At 46.8% G+C, this 19751-nt stretch overlaps 1 protein-coding gene across 2 annotated transcripts in view; it reads left to right on the forward strand.

Annotated features, from left to right (window-relative positions):
- The window catches only part of LAMA3 (laminin subunit alpha 3), a 933952-nt gene that overhangs the window by 743497 nt on the left and 170704 nt on the right, over nucleotides 1-19751 (forward strand). For both annotated transcript variants that reach the window (XM_069220025.1, XM_069220026.1), the window contains one exon: nucleotides 332-433. In XM_069220025.1, the coding sequence (XP_069076126.1) occupies nucleotides 332-433 (102 nt within the window). The remainder of the gene's footprint in view (nucleotides 1-331; nucleotides 434-19751) is intronic.

The raw sequence follows: 19751 nt of genomic DNA on the forward strand, positions 1-19751 counted from the left end.
TAAAGTCCTTCTCTGTTGGCTATATATTCTTCGGTGTAGCTCGTCTTATGTGCACAGTGCATTAATATACACTTTCACTTTATTCTCCCGTTGATGAGGCAGCATGTTTACATCTACATCATTTGAGTATTATTCTGGACTGGATTGAAAAGATCTTGTTGAAAAACAAATTTCATATATGATTAGCAACAAGCACCTTGGGAAATTAATGTGCTTAAAACAGTACTTAAGGTGGAAAATAGTTGGGAATTCCATAAGGAATGCGACATGTGCTCATTGTATTATTTATATTCCATGGCTTTAATAGAAGCACTGATCTATTTTCTGACAGGTGTCCTCATATGGTGGATTCCTGACCTACCAGGTAAAGTCATTTGGACTGCCGGACGAAGGAATGGTTCTCCTCGATAAACGGCCTGATGTACAGCTAACGGTGAGTGTATTATTGCTGCCATTACAAAACAACATTGGCTGTGCTGTTGAGGAGTCCAGAGCAGTGTTGTCATATTTTGACTCCTCGAGTAGGACTGGAATTGTGCTCAGGATTTGGTTAGGAAGCTTTTTCACAGGAACCAAAAACAACCAACACCTAATCCACTCTCGGCTTGTTCTAGGTTGTACTGTGATTCCTGGACAACTGATTGAAATAGATTTTAATAAGGCACATGTGAAAATTGATAAATCACACATAAATGTAATAGCTTTCATGAAGTTTATTTATATTTGGGATGTAGTACCCCCCGTTGAATATTATAGGGATTTCACAAATCACCTAGGAGTTCCATGGCCATATACAAGAATGAGACCAAAGGCTGAGTTCCTTTATAAGGTCATGGAACTCCGAAGTGATTTGCAATATCGTTTTAATTTTAATGTACGTAGATGGTATTTTTCTCCTTATAATACATGGTCATCCTCCGTCCCACAGACTGCTTAAGTCCTTAGGCCCATATTTATACTTTTTTAGCTCTGCATTTGCGTCGTTTTAGGCCCATATTTATACTTTTTTAGCACCGCATTTGCGTAGTTTTTTTACGCAAAATCGACGCAAACTTACAAAATACAATTGTATTTTGTAAGTTTGCGTTGATTTTGCATCAAAAAACGACACAAATGCGGCTCTAAAAAAGTATAAATATGCCCCTTAGTGTCTTGATGTGTCATGTTCATTGCAGACATGAAGACTAAAAGCTGAATCTGTACTGCAAAATTCAACACACCAAAAACAATATTTTTTGCCAGAATTGTTTTAGGATCATCTTTATGTTAGTAATATTAAATAAATGCTGTGTTAAAACATTTTGAGTTTCTATCTTTCCTGTAATGACTTACAGCAAGTGGAAACACGTCATAAACATCTCTTTTCTTAGGAACATTTTTTATTTTAGAAAACACATCAGAAGACGGAAAATGCAGTTCCTGTTTTTGTTGTTTAAACTACTGCTATTATGCTTCGTGCCCTGCTTTTCACCCTGCCTGCTGGCTCTGACAGCAGACATTGTGTCATTAGAACTCGACTTTAACAGCTTATTACAGTTGAGTGACTGTTATTTCTTTACTACACGTGATTAGATGCGTCATAAGTCACATATAATAAGGAAATTAGAGGCAGGCTTTTACAGAGGTGTGGCAGGCTCCCAGGCAATATAGCACTAACAATTGTTGGAAGTAACCCAATACTAGTCAGTGAAATAGAAACTCTTCAGTGCTTTACAACCTCTCCATTTATATTAGGCCTGACATCACTGCACCGATATATGAGACTCTTGTCATATCTATCATAGGTTTTATAACAGAATATTGATACAAAAATATCAAAGTATTCTCTGACAAATACTGTGGCCTAAATATTATATACAAAAATATTGCTCTGCCAGGTATAGATTTTCTGTTGTTGACTCAAATTGGGCATAGGAAACTCAGAAAAAAACAGACTTTGCTCCTGGCTGTGGTTCGCTGTGAGTTACGATTTGTGGAGGTCTTTTACATTCAATTTGTATATTCGTTTTATCCCAGCGACCACTGTTTCCCTCAGTGACCTGTAGTTTCTGCTTATTTTGGACTTTGGAGAAGGATTCTGCAGAATCACTGGAGAGAATCTATCATACAAGTAATAGATCTCCGATACTGTCACCTCCTCCTCACGATGACACTAGTCAAACAATCAGGGTACAAAACTAATGCTGTTTCCATTTACTTGGAGACAAGAGATTTATTGCACTGTGAGAAAGAAGCAGCTGTTTCTGAGAGGCAGAGACAAATCCGAGCACTAACATAAACATATCATGGGACTGGAAGCTGACTGAGGTCATCATTAAGGACTGACCTGAGGAAAGAGCCTGCCCAGGACCCACGAGAATGTTAGATAGCCCCGACTGGACCAAAATAAAGGACCATCATTATCAGGATACCCGATGGATGCAGAGGAACTACTGAGAATAGAATCTGCAGGGTATGTCTTTCCCTGCACTTGGGCTCCAGACGTGTGCACTTTGTACACCTGTTGCATAGACCAGTAGTGCGGTCCCTGCCCAGTGAACTAATACTGCCTGGTGGTCTGGCCTAGAAAGGCCAGTTATCTCTGCATACACTTGGGTTGTTTTATTCATACATTTCCAAGCATGTAAGGAACACTTGTGTTTTCCTTATGCATCAAAGATTCTTGGTCAAGGTGTTCATGTGGTCCTACTCACACTGCACTCAAATCGGTTGTAACTATCATGCTACAGCCCCGTCCTAATTTAGCCCAATGTTTCATTCCCATTCCATCCTGTCCCCTGCAGTGTGCCGCGGGCTCAGAGCCTCCTCTGGGTTGGACAGAAGGGTGATTGTCATTCAGGTCCACCAGTGTATGTAGTTGATTGCTGGATGAATGACTTTTTAATTGATCTTCAAAGAGATGGCGGTCATGAGCTTTGGTGCCCTTTCTTCCATGTGGATTTTTGCTTCATGACCACCTTCTGTGCGTACTCAACTCACTCCATTATCTACAATGAAGAACTTGGGATTCAATATTGACTGCTCCCTCTCCTTGGAACTGCAAGTGGGATCTGTCACATCTTCTTAAATTTAAGCTTTGGGGACTTTGAAAAAGGTCTCCCACTCCTACCACCAAACAGTCAAAAATTGGCAGTCTATGCCACGCCTCATCTATGCTGGAACATAGGAATGCTTTTGTCGAACCTATGGACTGAACAGCAAAGATCATTTATGGGTTGTATAGTGGATTATGACATTTCAAACCTGACCTGTAAAAGGTGTATCTACAGACCTATGTGGAGGCAAGATGCATTCTTAGAGTTTAGATAAGTGGAGTTGTCAATGCATTTAAGGACAGTACATGACAGAGAGCAAACCTACTCACCATCACGCCACATCCAATAGTAGCATCCTGCTGACTGATACAGCAAGACACATCAAGCAGGTGAGGGTCCTGCAGCATCAGCACAACACACAAGGCAAAGGAGGGTAACAGCTGATTATAAATGTTGCAGGGTGTTTTAATCATTTCCTTGCCCAATCAATGGTTTCTTGGGGGAATAATTGAGTGGGATGCCATGTTCATAGTTCTAGGATATTTGCAGATCTTTCCTGCCTTTGAGTGGTAAACATTGTACACATTTATATGCAACATTTTACATTGCCATTAATAAGCAATTTCCTTCATTTTTTTTTCAGTACACCATCACATGAATTGCTTTTGTAGATTAAGGAAGCATACGAGAATCTGGGAATCAGAAGCACCAACAAGCTTTCACCTAAGCAAAAATATTTCCTAAAAGTTGTCATGGGGGAATTTGAGATTATTTGATTCTCCTTTAAACAGACATATGGTGGTGTGGCCAAAGTGCTGAGCATGGCGCACGTCTAATTCTCAGGCTCCGGAGGGGCCGGCGCCAAAAATCCTATTAAACGCGCCAGTCTGGGCTATTTCTCACCGGAGCACGAGCAGCGGACTGCCGACGAGTTGCCGACGCGATCGATCTTTCACCGCGGGACGGAGGTGAGCAAGGGACAGAGGCGGGCCGCCCGACGCGGGAAGAGGTTTGCGGCCCATCCCCCTTTGGGGGACTGCGGCCTAGTGTGAAGCGGCGGGCCGCCCTGGGATCGGATTGGACGGCCCGTGTGTGGCCGCACCTGGGCCCAACAGCCGGGGTAAGGACCCCCGAGATGCCTGGCAAGGGCGGGAGGCCAGGAGGGGCCCCACCCCAAAGAACAGTGCCTACCTGGAGGCAGGGAAACAGTCACGGTCATAGGCCTCCAGCCCCGATTGGAGCGGGACGCACTGGGCCCGATCAGAACTTTGGAGAGCAATATTGAACCTGCGGCACCCCGACTCCTGTGGGGGCCAATTAAGAGGTCTCCCGAAGGGGGGCTAGGGCCACAGAAGTTCCGCTTTGAAAGGGGCCCACTCAACAAAACAGGGGAAAGCGTCCGCCCAAAATGAGAAACCAAGAAAGCGGCTGAACGCCTGAGAGCACCACCGACCCCTGAATGGGGCCACTGTGCGCGAACCTAAACAAGACTACAGCAAAGGACGAAGCGCTGGGGAACGGACGAATGCCCTGCACAGGGAGACGGTCGGACGGAGGCTGAGGCGAGCGCCCGATCCTGCTTGCAAAAAGGATACGCCCGGCAGGAGCAATGAGCAAGAGACACGCCATCGAAGGGGGTGACAACTGGCAACCGTAGACGGGCATGGAACCCACTGTCTCCGCAACTGGACTCCGGAATTAGCCGGCGGGGCGCTTGGAACTCGATCTGGGGATATCTGCGAACAGGAACTAAACCTTTGGAGACCAAAACGGAGGGACAGACCAATAGCAGAACGCACGAAGAAGACCGGACTGCTGGCCGTGCCCACCGTGGTACACCCCCTGCTGGTCTGATGCCCCCCAAGGGCCGCCACAAGTACAGAGCCATGGACCACATGACGCCTGCTGGGGGGCGAAGAGGCGGACGCACAGAGTCAGTCACAAACCAAAGTACAAGACACCCTAGACAAGATACTGGGACACAAAGTCGACATTGCAGCACAACATCAACCAAGTGACAATTGAGGTGGGGCTCCTAAGGGCGGAACACCATAAGCTGGTGGACAGAGTCAAAGCGACAGAAGCTTCACTGGCAGACATCGCGCCAAGACAGAAAGACACGACGGCTGAGGTTGCTTCCCTGACTGACAGAGTGACAAGACTCGAACAACGGGCTGAAGATGCAGAGGGAAGAAACAGAAGGAACAATGTGCGAGTGGTGGGCCTTCCTGAGGGGCAAGAGGGGTCGAACATGGTAGAATTTCTGGAGAAGTGGCTCAGCACGGTGGTCGCACCTGGATGCCTGACTCCTTTCTACACACTGGAACGAGCGCACCGTGTACCGGCGAGGCCCCTTGCCCCTGGCAGGCCGCCCCGTGCGGTAATCGCTAAGCTCCTACACTATAGAGACAGGGACATCCTTCTACAGAAAGCCAGAGAGACGGGCCCGTTCAGAGTGGCAAACGGAGAAGTGACACTGTTCCCAGACTTTACACTAGAAGTCCAAAACAAACGAGCTTCATTTCTAGCGGTAAAAAGAGCCTTGCGAGACGAAGGGATCCAGTACTCGTTGCTATTCCCAGCACGACTAAGAGTGATTATGGATGGGAAATCCACATTTTTCCAATCCCCAGAGGAGGCATGGGAGTGGCTCGAAAGGCACGGGTCCCACACGGATCAAACCGCCCGTGGGAAACCCAGTGCGGGAAGGCCCCGCCAAGCCCCGAGGGGGAAGAGACCCAGGGATCGCCCTCAACTAGCGCCAACACAAACGCAAAGAGAAACGGGCAGGAAGGCAGCCCTCGAGGCGGCGGTCCGAGTGGGTGGAGAGACGTCCCCCCAAGATGGCTCTGAGGTGGAGTCTGACGACACGGTGATGTCCTCCGCCGGAGAATCGGGGAGCTTGGCCTGCGCTCCGAGAGTGACACCTCAAACGGCAGACGAACTCTGATAGTCCAGAACAGTAGCAGCACCTGGGAACTTGGCACACCGTGAGTAAACATGTGGCCCCTCCGGACCTGGCCACCCCCCTAGACTTGACTTTCGCCTGCAGATTTGGCTGGCGAATAGGACTGTTAAGTTGCACTGTTGCACAGTTTGCTGGGCCACCTGCAGTTCCGGAGGCGCCCTGGGGATGGGGAGTTGGGGTTTACAGATATGAGTTCAGTCGGCAAGATGGGTGGTGACGTCAGTACACTATAGGGGTGCGGGCGTGTGGGGGCTTCGGCCGGTGCCCCGGGTGCACCGGGCCCGTTCTCACCAGAGTACAGGATTAAAATGGCTGACTACAATTTCATAACCTGGACTGTCACGGGGATGGGCACTCCGGCCAAAAGACACAGAATCCTGTCCTTCCTTAAAAGAAGGAAAGTGCAGATAGCAATGCTACAGGAGACCCACCTGGCACCGGGGGAGGGTGAGAAACTAAGGCGTAGATGGAGGGGGCAGGTGTTCACCACAGAATGTTCAGCCTATGCAAGAGGCGTACTAATTTGGATAAGAGCGGGTGTCCCCCTAACGGTTGATTCTTCCAACATAGACAAAGATGGTAGGTGCGTGATATTGGAGGGGAAACTGCATGGGACCCCATTAGTGTTGGGTTGCATCTATGCCCCTAATCAGGACCAGACTTCATTCATGACGGGCCTATCAAGACACCTCACCCGACAACGCACTGGGGAAGTACTAATAGGCGGGGAATTCAACGCAGTATTGGACATAGATATGGATAGATCCACCCCGCCACTACAAGGGGCGACATCAATTAAGATAGCTCAAAGGCTGGTGGAGTGGATGACCACCTGGGGTTTAGTGGATGTCTGGCGGATGCGACACCCGGACATTAGGGACTACTCATCTTACTCAGGCCTCCATCGGGTACACACCAGAATTGATAGGGTAGTCTGCACTGCGGGCCTGGCACGAGGCGTGACCCACTCTGAATACCTGGCCCGCACAATATCAGATCACAACCCACTACTGTTAACAATGAGGGTGCCACAGGACAGACCCCCTATACCTTCTTGGAAGTTGACCCCTGCGGCACTGGAGGACCAGGCGTACAGGGAAGCGCTCCGTTGCCACCTGACAGAACACATTGAGACTAACAAGGGATCCACCTCTTCTAGGGCCGTGGAATGGGAGACGCTTAAAGTGGTGACGAGGGGTTTCTGCCTTGGGCAATCAGCAGGAGTGAGGCATACACTAGAGAGAGAGCTAACCGCCCTAGAGAAGATTATACACAAAGGGGAACTGAGAAAAGGCCCAACAACACAAGGTGATGAACAATACGACCGCGCCCGCAGAGAACACTCCCAAACTGAGGAAAGGCTTAGATGCCATGACATGCAAAGATACCTAGCGTCTCTACAATCAGAGGAGGGCAGATCGGGGAAGCTCTTGGCATGGCTGGTGCGTCTGTGCGGAGGAAATGAGCCTATCACAAATGTATTGGATAGAGGGGGGAACCGCAGACTTAACCCAGGCCCTATTAATGACGCATTCAGGGATTATTATACGTACCTGTACAGAAGACCTAAAGAATTGGAGACACGGTCTCTAGATGATTTCCTAATACAGATCCCTCTAGCAGTGCTAGACCCGGTGGTCAGAGACAGCCTGGGGGGGCCAGTGACTAGGGAAGAAATAGATGAGGCAATAACACAACTGGCCCCTGGGAAGACCACCGGTACGGACGGGCTCCCCATGGATTTCTACAAAAAATATAAAACCCTGCTGATTCCTGAGCCGGCGGACATGTACGCAGAGGCGTGGAATTGTGGAGAACTACCTAACACACTGCGTGAGGCACTGGTAGTGCCACTCCCCAAAACCAACAATAGGGAAGCATCAGTGACTGACTACCGCCCGTTATCGATGCTAAACAGTGATTTTAAGATACTTAGCAAGATTATGGCTGCTCCCCCTCATGACCACATTGATACATCCTGACCAGAATGGTTTTATCCCTGGACGCAGCACCTCCCTGAACCTCAGGCGGCTTTTCTCTATAATGTACATGCCCGATGAGTTGAAGCCCCCTGCCGGGGTCTTACTAGCGGTGGATTTCGAAAAGGCTTTTGATTCGATTAGGTGGGACTACCTGAGGGCAGCTATGTTAAAAATGGGCCTTGGGGAGAAATGGGTTAAATGGGTGGACCTGCTGTACTCGTCTCCAACGGCTAGAGTGAGGGCGGGCGGGACAATCTCGGGCGCGTACCCAGTGTTTCGCGGAACCCGACAGGGGTGCCCTCTGTCCCAGCTGCTGTTTGCATTAGCGATTGAACCCCTGGCAGCCCAGCTGCGGGGAGAGGGGGTGGGTAAGGGGATTGAATGGGGCCCGGACGAGCATATTGTCTCCCTGTATGCGGATGACATCCTGATCTACCTCAGGGACGGAACTAATGGTCTTCCCTGGGCTTTAGAGGAGTTGGAGGACTTTGGGGAGGTTTCGGGACTACGCCTTAACCGCGGCAAGACATACGTGTTCCCCATGAGGCAGGGATCCGCGCGCCCGGTGGAGTGCCCGCTGGATGTGAGCTGGGCTCCACGGACCTTCAAGTATCTGAGTATCCAAATATTTCACGAGATTAGCGATCTCAGAGACGGTAACCTAGGTAAGGTACTTAGATCCCTACGATCGTCGGTTGGGTTTTGGCGTTCACTAAAACTTTCAATAATGGCCAGAGTAGCACTGGCCAAAATGATTATGCTTCCCCGACTCCTCTATTACTTTGCCAACCTACCACTACTGATCCCACCGACATGGTTTCGCAACCTGAATACTCTCCTCAGGGAACTAGTGTGGGACGACGGACGCAGACGAACGGCCTTGACGACCCTTTGTAGACCAACCCATATGGGCAGCCTGGGCGCTCCTGACTTCGAGGCATACTACCTAGCGGCCCAGCTACAGTGGGTGGCCGGCTGGCAAGCAGGCAAGGGACACCTAGACCGTTGTACTGCACAGGGAGTAATAGGTACGGCAAGGATAGTGGCACATATGGCAGGCAGGAAGATAGCCCTTCCTGAGAACAGCGCAATGGTAAAGATCGCATTGGCATGCTGGAAAAAATGCACGAAAAGAGTGGGAGTGGGCCAGCCATATTCTCCAGCATTGCCGTTGGCGGCACTGGTAGTGGGGCCCGGAGGGAAGGATTCGGAAGAACTGGGGTTGGGCCCCTGGACTGGCGCGGGGATTGAGACAGTGGGAGGACTCTTCGAGGAGGGGGTGCTGAAGGGATTCGCTGACATACTGTTGGAGGGGGTCCCCCGGGGTCAGTTCTTACTCTTCGCTAAGATAATACACGCCCTGAAAAGCCATTGGGATACGATAAACGCAGAGCCAGCCACGCACGGGGTGCTCCACCTACTGCTGACAACGGGGTCGGAACCCCATGCGGTCGCCAGGATATACCGGGCTCAGGTGGAGGCCATGCTGGACCCTCTACGATCCTTGAGAGAAAGGTGGGGAAACACCATAGGGAGGGAATTAACTGACTCAGAATGGAATAAAGCACTGGCTTATCCCCGAGTGGTCTCGCGTAACACACGGTTAAGGTACATTCAGTACAACTACCTTCATAGGACATATCTGACGCCACACCGACTGTTTCGGATATACGGGGGGACCCCGAGGACGTGCCCGAGATGTCGGGGGGGAGATGCTGACTTTGACCATATGGTGTGGGGGTGCCCGGAGCTTCAATCGGGTTGGAGAGAGACGATGGCCATTTTGGCCCAGTTACTAGGGATAGAATTATCGCCTACACCTGATCTGTGCTTACTGGGCCTTAGGGCGGCTGCGCTGCAAGGGAAGGTGAGAGGGAGATTCCTTGACTTAGCCCTGGCACTTTATAAAAGATTAATCGCGAAGGGCAGGAAGGCCCCGAGCAGCCCCTCACAGACTGACTGGAAAGGTGACGTTTTGAAATGGTCCAGGGACGAACTGCAGGTTTTGAAGGCAGAAGAAGCAAGAGGAATCCGACAGGTCCCCATTGCCCCAGAATGGGAAGACCTGGTCTCACACTGGGAAGGTCTATGTAAGAGGGCAACAGCACCCGAGGTAGAAATAAGGGATGAGTAGCACACCCCATGAAGCTGACACAAGGGAAAAGTTCCCGAGTGGGGGCCTGAAGACGAATACTTACACAATCAAAATGCACTGACTGAGGTAGTACAGAAGCGAGCGAATAGCAACTTTATACACCACCAATAGAGGGGAGGGATAAAGTAGGTGGAGGCCTGCCTATCTGCACGCTGGGGCGCCCGGGGCTTGGCCCTCCCTCTCATGCTCCTATGTTCCCGTGCCTTCTTATGGTATCAGTAATAAGTCCCACCCACACAATGCCGCTATGTTTACCATTAGTTTGTTGGTCTATTTACCTTAATTTTTGTTCTTTTGCCCTCTCAACTCCGTTGCTCTCCTTTTTACATTTTCACTCTCTCTCCCTTATTGTTAGTATCTCATCCAAGTTATGGGTCAGAACAGAACTAAGTTAACCACTGACTTACGGGATCCCAAAAGGCAACACAGGCCGGCGAGTAATGTAATGCAAAATGTAAATATGATAATCACACCAGAGTCAGGGATTGATGAAAGCATTAAGGAAACATACGAGGTTCAGGATCTGAGTAGAGAATTAAAAGCAGTACGAATTGTAAATACAAACTGTCTGAGAGAAATGTACAATGAATACAAAATGTTGCAATGAGAGAGTAAACGGATGTAAGATAATAAAAGTTAATAAATTATAATTAAAAAAATATATATATATATTCTCAGCAGGAGGAAAAAAAAAAAAAAAAAAAAAAAACAGACATATGGTGTAATCTAAGTAACTGAGGGCCATATGTACGAAAGCTTTTTCCCATAGACACAGAATGGGTAAAATCCTTTCGTACATCTGGCCCTGAGTGACTCAGACAGCATCTTCATTTGGTGCAATCTGCGGCCCCACAGATTCCGCTTGGATTTAAATTCCTCACATCAATCTCTGCTCCCGTTTGTGGCCTGAATAAGCTTCCAGTCGCTGCACAGATTACTTTTAAAAGGTTACGTCTGGTCCACCAAGAGTTCAGTGATCAGACCTTTAAAGAGCAACGTTTATTCATTTTCAGGCCGACCACTTTAGCATTTGAAGAGGTTCCAATTTAGCTTTTCATGTCTTCCTCCTATGCTCAGGTCTCAAGTAATGGTGACAGACGCCTCTGATGACAGCCAACAATGGACTTTATAAATTAGCATCTTCAGGTTTATGAACAAGTTATCAAATGCGTTCATATCCAAGAGAGAAATGTGGTCTGGACCCCTGCATCACAAATCTCTACATTTTAAGGGATACTGGAAACACCTTTGCACCTGTTTTATTTCACTGTGATATATTTATCCGATTGGACTAAGGAATGACACGTATGCAGCCAGAACGTACTTGGTTGTTTAGTTAATTCTGAGATAAGCAGTGCCTTCTTAGGAGGGAGTGTTGACATTGCAGCTGTCAGACAGCCTTTTTGCTAACAATATACACAGAGTGGGCTTTGAGTCCACCCCTTTCAACCGTAGGTTTTTTCCAGCCAGTATCTTTCAGACATTGGCTTGACACTTTATGAATCACGTCTTGGCTCAGCCCAACGGACTATTCATCTCTCTTCTAATGCTATTGGCTGTTTGGGTGTATACATCTTCCTACACCTAATGCTTGCACTGAACTGCATAATGAACTGCTTCACAACTATAGCCTTCTCTGTCCACTCCGGCCGGCTCCCTCTCGAGTGCCTCACTCTAAAGTGCTAATGCTTCAGGCATTTGCCAATACTTGTTCATCCCGGACATGATTTTGTGATCACATGATTAATCGCACTGCAGATATTTGCATATTTAACTGTTTATGCTAGCCAGCAAGTATCCTGCATTACAGTATGTATCATAAACATATTGTAAACTTTTTGCCATACAATAGAACTGGGGGATAAGCAAATTTAGATCAATTCCTCGGAACACAGAAAGTGTGCTTTCTGCAGGAGGACCTGATGGGTGCAGTGGTATTTGGATGATAAAGGAATATGTATACAAATAAGGACATGATAACAATTACATGCTGATGGTTACAACTGCAGTGTGTAACACATCTCCCTTGTGCTTAACTTAACAGAGCTTTTGGAGTGGCTAGATGTCTCCCCTAATCCGAACTCAGGCCCAATTCAGTCACATTAAAGTCACCAAATTGCTCAGTTTGTTGTGGGGGGGGGAGATCATAGAAATTCCAAACTAATGGGCATGGCCATGGGAATTATCCATCAATCAATCAATGAGTCATATAGTGCGAGCTTCTCACCCTTGGGGTCTGCAGGCCTTGGGGGGAGGGAAAGGGGCTGCTGACCTCGTCAGTCTGTTGCTGGCACTCGAAGAGCCATGTTTTGAGCTGCTTTCTGAAGTCCTTCAGGGAAGGGGAGGTGCGCAGGTGGAGGTCGTTCTAGGATCTGGCTATGAGGTGGGAAAAGGAGTGACCTCCGCAGCGTACCCTGCGGGGAACGTGGGCCTGGGCGAGGGAGGCTGAGTGGTGTTCTCTGGTAGGTTGGTGGAAAGAGAGGTGGTTGTTGATGTAGGTGGGTCAGGCCTTTGGGAGGGTCTTGTATGCATGTGTGAGGAGTTTGAAGAGGCATCTTTGCTGGACTGGGAGCCAGTGGAAGGCCCTGGGGTGGGGAGTGATGCTGATTGTTCTGCAGAGGTCGAGGACGAGTCTTGCCACTGCGTTCTGGATGGTCTGGAGGCGGTTCATGAGCTGTTTAGTGATTCCGGCGTCGAGCGCGTTGCCGTAGTCGAGTCAGCTGGAGATGAGGGCCTGGGTGGCTGTCTTCCTGGTAGAGATGGGGATCCATTAGAGGTTCTTTCAGAGGAGGTGGAAGCAGGCAGAAAAGAGTGTTGATCTGTTGCTTCATGGTCAGTTGTGTGTCCAGGCTAATTCTGAGGTTGCGTGTGTAGTTCGACCGGGGGCTGTGGGCTACCATGTGATGACCTGGGGGAGGGTTTGTTCCCGAAGATGAGGATTTCTGTTTTGTCTGAATTTACCTTGAGGCAGTTGGTCCTCATCCAAGTGACAATGTTGGTCATAGTGTTTTGGAAGCTGGTTTGTGTGGTGGCGGTACCGTCTGAGAAGGAAGGACGAGCTGGGTTTCATTGGCATAGAAGATGATGTTGAGTCCGTGGGTGTGTGCGATGTCTGTCAGTGGAGTCATGTAGATATTGAAGAGGTTAGGGCTGAGGGACGAGCCCTGGGGGATGCCAAAGATTATGTCTTTGGGTGAGGAGACATAGGGAGGTAGGAGGATCCTCTGTGTTCGGCCAGAGAGGAAGGAGGCGATCCAGTTGAGTGCGGTGCTTTCAATGCCAATGCTGTGGAGTCTTATGATGAGAGTGTGGTGTGAGAGGGTGTCGAATGCGGATAAGTAGAGAAGGATGAGGGCAGCTGTTGCCCCTAGGTCGAGGAGGCACCTGATGTCGTCAGTAGTTGCAATCAAAGCGTTTTCAGTAATGTGATTTGACCAGAATCCGGATTGGGATGGGTTGAGCAGTTTGTTGCGTTCAAGTTAGTCCGTGAGCTGACAGTTGATGGCATTCTCCAAGATTTGGGGAGGAACAAGATAGGGCAGTAGTTCTTCAGCTCAGTGGGGTCAGCTGAGCATTTCTTAAGGAGGGGCTTGACCTTGGCATGCCTCGAGGCACTGGGGACATAAGATATAAAAGGATCATAATTAGGGCTCCCAGTTTTATGGCATTTATTTTTTGAACATTTCCGACTGTATTAATCCATATTTATTTTTTGTCCATTTTATTTGTATGTATCTATATTTATTTTCTGTCTTGTGAACAGATGAGGTGATAACTCGTATATTTCCACATTTATTTAACGGATGAACACGCACTCATACTTTGATGCCTGTCAGGGTTTAGCACATTACACCCCCCAAAATAATAAAATATTAGCACTACATTAAACAATTAGAATAATAGCACAAGCACATGTTGCAGTATGCAGTCATTTAAGCAAATCTCACTGAGTTTTGTAACTCCCCATGCTGACTATATGTACAGCTATTTGCCTGACAGTCATTAATTTCAGCATGGAGAGTCACTCAAAGAAGCTAAATTATCTGTATTTTTCTGCTTTAAAATTAAATACAGACAGGAAACATAGGGCCTGATTACAACTTTGGAGGACGGTGTTAATCCGTCCCAAATGTGACGGATATACCACCTACCGTATTACGAGTTCCATAGGATATAATGGACTCGTAATACGGTAGGTGGTATATCCGTCCCATTTGGGACGGATTAACACCGTCCTCCAAAGTTGTAATCAGGCCCATAATGTTTTCTGTCTGTATTTATCTGTAAAAATCAGTAAAAACGGAAAACAGGGAACCCTAACCATAATACAGCAGATGGGATATCTGTCACTGAGTAACCCTATCCGCCAAACTCTTAATCAGGCCCTTTATACTCTAACTGCAAAGGTAAGGACACAATTTAAACAGGAATTGGGCATACTTTAGAGGAAATTACAGGATTAATTGCCAAGGAAAGCATTCCACTGTTCCAAGCAGGTCAACTAATTGTAAAAACCTCATCCCCCAAAACTGACTAATCAGAGGGACAGTGAAATATAAAAAAACAAAGTACAGCTGCCACAATCTCATATTGAAAACTAGGAGCCTTACTGATGAGACACAGACTCGTTCGCAAACAGACTGTTTGTGTTGTTTGCATCTGCAGGAGGCGCGCTAACCTGTATGAATTTGTGAAATAGAGGTTTGGTTTGGTGATCAGAACAGCAGCTTTTGGAACAAAGGGAAGGAAACTGCTGTAATTGAAGTCGGTGCAGGCTTTTTGTTTGTATGATTTCTTCACCCAGGCTTTGCAGCAGGACTGGTATCAATGGACATCAATATGCCAGGGGTAGCGAACGTGACATCACATACCCCATGACCTCCACTTTCGCTCACACACACATACACAAAGTCACACATACACTCTCACATAAACACACTCTCACCCGCAAGCATGCACACAACATACATTTAAAAGCATTTTTTCCTTACCTCAGCTGCCATGAAAGGGCATATTCTAGCTAATAGTACTCCATTTTTATTACACTAGTAGTGGAAAATACATTAATATTCACTGTTAGTGTAATAAAAAAAATGACAGAAAACAAAGAAAGAGGGGCCTCAACTGACGTCCATAAGAACGAGCAGCCACTGTGTTCCTGGCACTGAATTTGCCACGTCTGTGGCAAGGGTCGCAAAGGCAGTGCCAGAGGTCACAAAGGGCAAGCCAGGGGTAGCGGCTGTGACCCCAGGCGACCCCCTAAAGGAGGTCCATGCTAGTATGGAGTGGAAAAAGCAAATGTCAATCTACATTTTTCCCTAAAATACCTCTGAAAAGGTGCTGAAATGTTCCTGCTTCCTGGTTGAAACACTCAGGAACATCTATTTATTCAAGGCCTTGTCCTATTTCCTATTGGGCTTGCATGCTTATTTGAATGCATACCCAGAAACACTCAGTTAATAGCTACTGCCTGCAACAGTGCGATGGGTTTGGTTAAAGGTCCTACAGTAATTATGCCTTCATTAGCACATAGAAATGTACCTGCACCTTGCAAAGTGTTTTACTGCTTATGATAAGTAAATATGCTGCTGCTGATTTCCGTTCTCGTTTGTTGAGTAAGATTTGATAAATTTGTGAGCAACAGGGTTCTAGACTCACTTTATTCAGGCAACACCCTTATTTGCTTAAGCCCCTCCTCTGATAAAGCACTAAGTGCCTGTTCCGGTACCTCTGCGGGTGCTGCCTGCTTCTGCGGGGGCTCTCTGAGTTGCTGAGTGCCCCTCCTGTCTCCTCCTCCAAGGGACGACATCCTGGTCCTTCCTGGTCCCCAGCAGCACCCAAAAACATCCACCACGTCTCTTGCAGGTAGCAAGGCTTGTTTGCGGAATTTCTGCCTGGAAACACTTCTGCAACATCCAGCACGCCGTGGGACATCTTCCATCCAAAGGAGAAGTTCCTAGTCCGTTTGGTTGTTGAAGAATCTTTGGCTTCTTCCACCCGGAGGCAGCCCTTTTGCACCTTCATCTGGGGTTTCCTGGGCTCCTGCCCCCCCTGGACACTATCACGACTCTCGGACTTGGTCCCCTTCCTTTTCAGGTCCTCAGGTCCAGGAATGTGTCTTCAGTGTTTTGCTGGTGCTTGTGGTTCTTGTAGATTCCCCTATCACGACTATTGTGTCTTTCTGGGGTAGTAGGGTAACTTTACTCCTACTTTTCAGGGTCTTGGGGTGGGGTATTTTGGACACCCTTACTGTTTTCTCACAGTCCCAGCGACCCTCTACAATCTCCCATAGGACTGGGGCCCTTTCGTGATTCGAATTCCACTTTTGGAGTATATGGTTTGTGTTGCCCCTAGGCCTATGTCTACCTATTGCATCCTATTGTGATTCTACATTGTTTGCACTACTTTTCTAACTGTTACTTACCTGTTTTGGGTTTGTGTACATATAACTTGTGTATATTACTTGCCTCCTAAGTGAGGGTATTCTCTGAGATACTTTTGGCATGTTGTGACTAAAATAAAGTTGCTTTATTTTTAGTAACTCTGAGTATTGTGTTTTCTTATGATATTGTGCTATCTGATATAAGTGGTATAGTAGGAGCTTTGCATGTCTCCTAGTTCAGCCTAAGCTGCTTTGCCATAGCTACCTTCTATCAGCCTAAGCTGCTAGAAACACCTCTATTCTACTAATAAGGGATAACTGGACCTGGCACAGGGTGTAAGTACCACAAGGTACCCACTGTAAGCCAGGCCATCCTCCTACACCTGCCCCTCCTGCTGCACCATAAATACTGCCTTTGTGTGCTGAGGGCCGTGCTTTCATGCAGTATTTGGCATGAAGGCAGGAGAAGAAAGAAAACCCACCTGATGAAGATTGCTCTTTAGTCAAACCTAGCAAAAATATACTTGTTTATCTTTTACAGACAAGCTGGGAGGGGTGGGGAGCAACAGAGAGAGCATAGGGGATGTGAGTGGGAAGCAGCATATGGAGGAGAGAGCAAAGAAAACGCGCACTCGCACTCAGTGCAACGAAAAATAAAAATGTAGTGCCCACATGTGAGTTACGGAAGGATACAAGTCATCCAATAACAGGGTGGTAAAGGATGGTAAAGAACCTATGCTGTAGAAGAGAGACGAACACAGGAAAAGGAAGTAAAAGAAGCAAAGATTATTAGATTAACAAGAAAGTCAACACATAATAGGCAAAGAACTGGACCAAAGCCTACTCTAAGTATTGAAATAGGGCACAATAGGTCTTCAGCAATAAATAACTAAAATCTATCTGTACGTGAGATGTATAAATGGCCATCCAGAGCCTTGTTTGACTGTGAGGAATGCACTATGTCGATCTGTGTATGGGGCATTCATCTCCTAATTTGAGGTGTTGCAGAACATGGCTTTCATGTGAATTGGGCTAATTAAAGAAGAGTGTGTGTGTGTTATCATGAGTACAACATTCTCACGTATATATTTCAAACTATTTAAGTTGACATAATACCATAACATTTACGGTTTACCTCAATATGACACAAAAATACTTGATTGTTCTAAAAACAAGTATTGAACATCATTCTATAGAAACAAGGACATTATCAGAGTTACAAAAACATATTGGAACCAATCCCCAAAATATGAGTAGATCTGCACTTGTAGAATACTACTTTTGGGAATGCACAAACATTCCCAGTAGTACACCTGGAAGGGTGCACCAGGATCTTGTTTCCACGTGTGCTAGTGGGAATTACGTGACATTTCCTAAAGGAGACTATTTCCCTTGTGGGAAATCTGCTAAGCATGTGATTGAGCTCAGGGTGAATGCAGCCCATGGGCCAATGCACATTGTTTTGTTGTATTTTCCTACGGACAAAACATTTTTCCCATGGGGAATTCCCTTGCCCTACTCCCCGAGCCAATTTGGTGGTGCTCTGTGTCCCATCTGATCCTGAAAGAAGATTTACTCCATGCCTTGACTGAAGTAATTTCTGTTTCCAAAGTACATATTTGTGGGTGCTCACAAATGTACATGACTAGCAACACCTTGTAATAAACATGCTTTGTGTGGAATTTACTACTGTGTATTTCTCCACCCTCATGGTGGAGAAACCTGAATTAGTAAATGCCTTTAAGCCTGTGGCTATAAATGATGATATTGTCATCCATAAATGTGCATTTGCAACCAAATATACCTTTGTGAAATGTGCATGTTGAGTGCAAACACCAAGGCTTACTAACACCATCAGGTGCTGGAAGGCCGTAAAGGCAAATAATAATAAATAAAAATACATACTATTTCTTTGTGTGCACGTACAATTCTAAGTTCCAACATACAAGTCACTTGTGCCACATTTTGGTGCATTCTAATTGCAGTATGTGCATGCAGTAACAGTCGGTTTTCTTCTCATGAGTGACCACTGTATAATAGTCACACTCAGGCGGGGGTGTTGCAGTCTGGGTTGCAGGTCACTGGATTGTTTGTATTATAATATAGTCAGATAGTTTGAAGAATGGCACAAGCATGTTTGCTTTGTTTGAGTTAAGAAACTGGGAACAGAAAACTGCAAAAAGGAGAAACCAAAAGGCATGACTTCTACATATAGGCTTCCAGGATTTAGAGCAACATCTCATCAACATCAGAACTTCCCACATCTACCATTTAGAAAGAATCCAAAGTCCCACCTCTTCAGAGACCACTACTTCTCCATGCTAAAGGATTCACCATCTATGTACACCTAATTAATTGAAAGCAATCCTGAACCATAACTCCACCCCTCCCATGTTCTCTACTCTGTTGCTCTAGCTAGGTTCATGCTATTACAAATACTGACACCTAAATACTTTCCTCACCTTATGAATCATCCTAACAGGCTTCAGACTAGTCTGGAAAACATTTCCTCAACAATATGTTTGCAGTGCTGCTAGGTGGCACAATGTAGCTTCATCTGCTACTTTGCCTCTGGATATGATGACATTGGAGAATAAAAGGTACCAACGGGCATGCTGGCAATATATTCTGTTTTTTCTGTTACTCACTTACACAGGTCCAGAGCTCACAATCAGTATCTTACAGACTAAATACCTCAGCATTTTGATAAGTGGCTAGGGCAAATGATTTCTCTAGAAATTTCAGGGTTTAAACACTGTTGCAAATGCCGCAAGAAGATGCCCTTGCCAGACCCTCATGACAAATGATAATGCATCGGCCTGTCAGTCCTGTGGTTCTATGCATCTGAAAGCTACCGGTGAGCAGCATGCCAAGTTGTTTTTAGTCAAGGCCCACATGGAGATGCCAAAGTGTACTCTTGCACCTCCAGTTAAGTGATCTGTCAGAAAACAATCTCCAAAAAGATGTTCCCATAAGAAGCTCAAAAAGCACTGTAGGAAGAATATGTCCCCTTCTTCCTCAAAAAAGAGCCCTGCTCATAGGACTCAGACTTTTCGCCATCATTGGATAAGATCCCAAAGCTGAATACGATGGACCCGGCCACCTTCCCACACCAGTCAGGCTTTTTTTCTGGTTCTGCTGGATCTGGGCAGGACAGCTCCTTTATCCTCTTAACCACCCTAATGAGGAAGCAGTATTTTCTGTGCTTGGTGACTTTGGCAGCTCCAAC

The sequence above is a fragment of the Pleurodeles waltl genome, chromosome 2_2 (genome assembly GCF_031143425.1).
Source record: "Pleurodeles waltl isolate 20211129_DDA chromosome 2_2, aPleWal1.hap1.20221129, whole genome shotgun sequence".
Taxonomy (NCBI): domain Eukaryota; kingdom Metazoa; phylum Chordata; class Amphibia; order Caudata; family Salamandridae; genus Pleurodeles; species Pleurodeles waltl.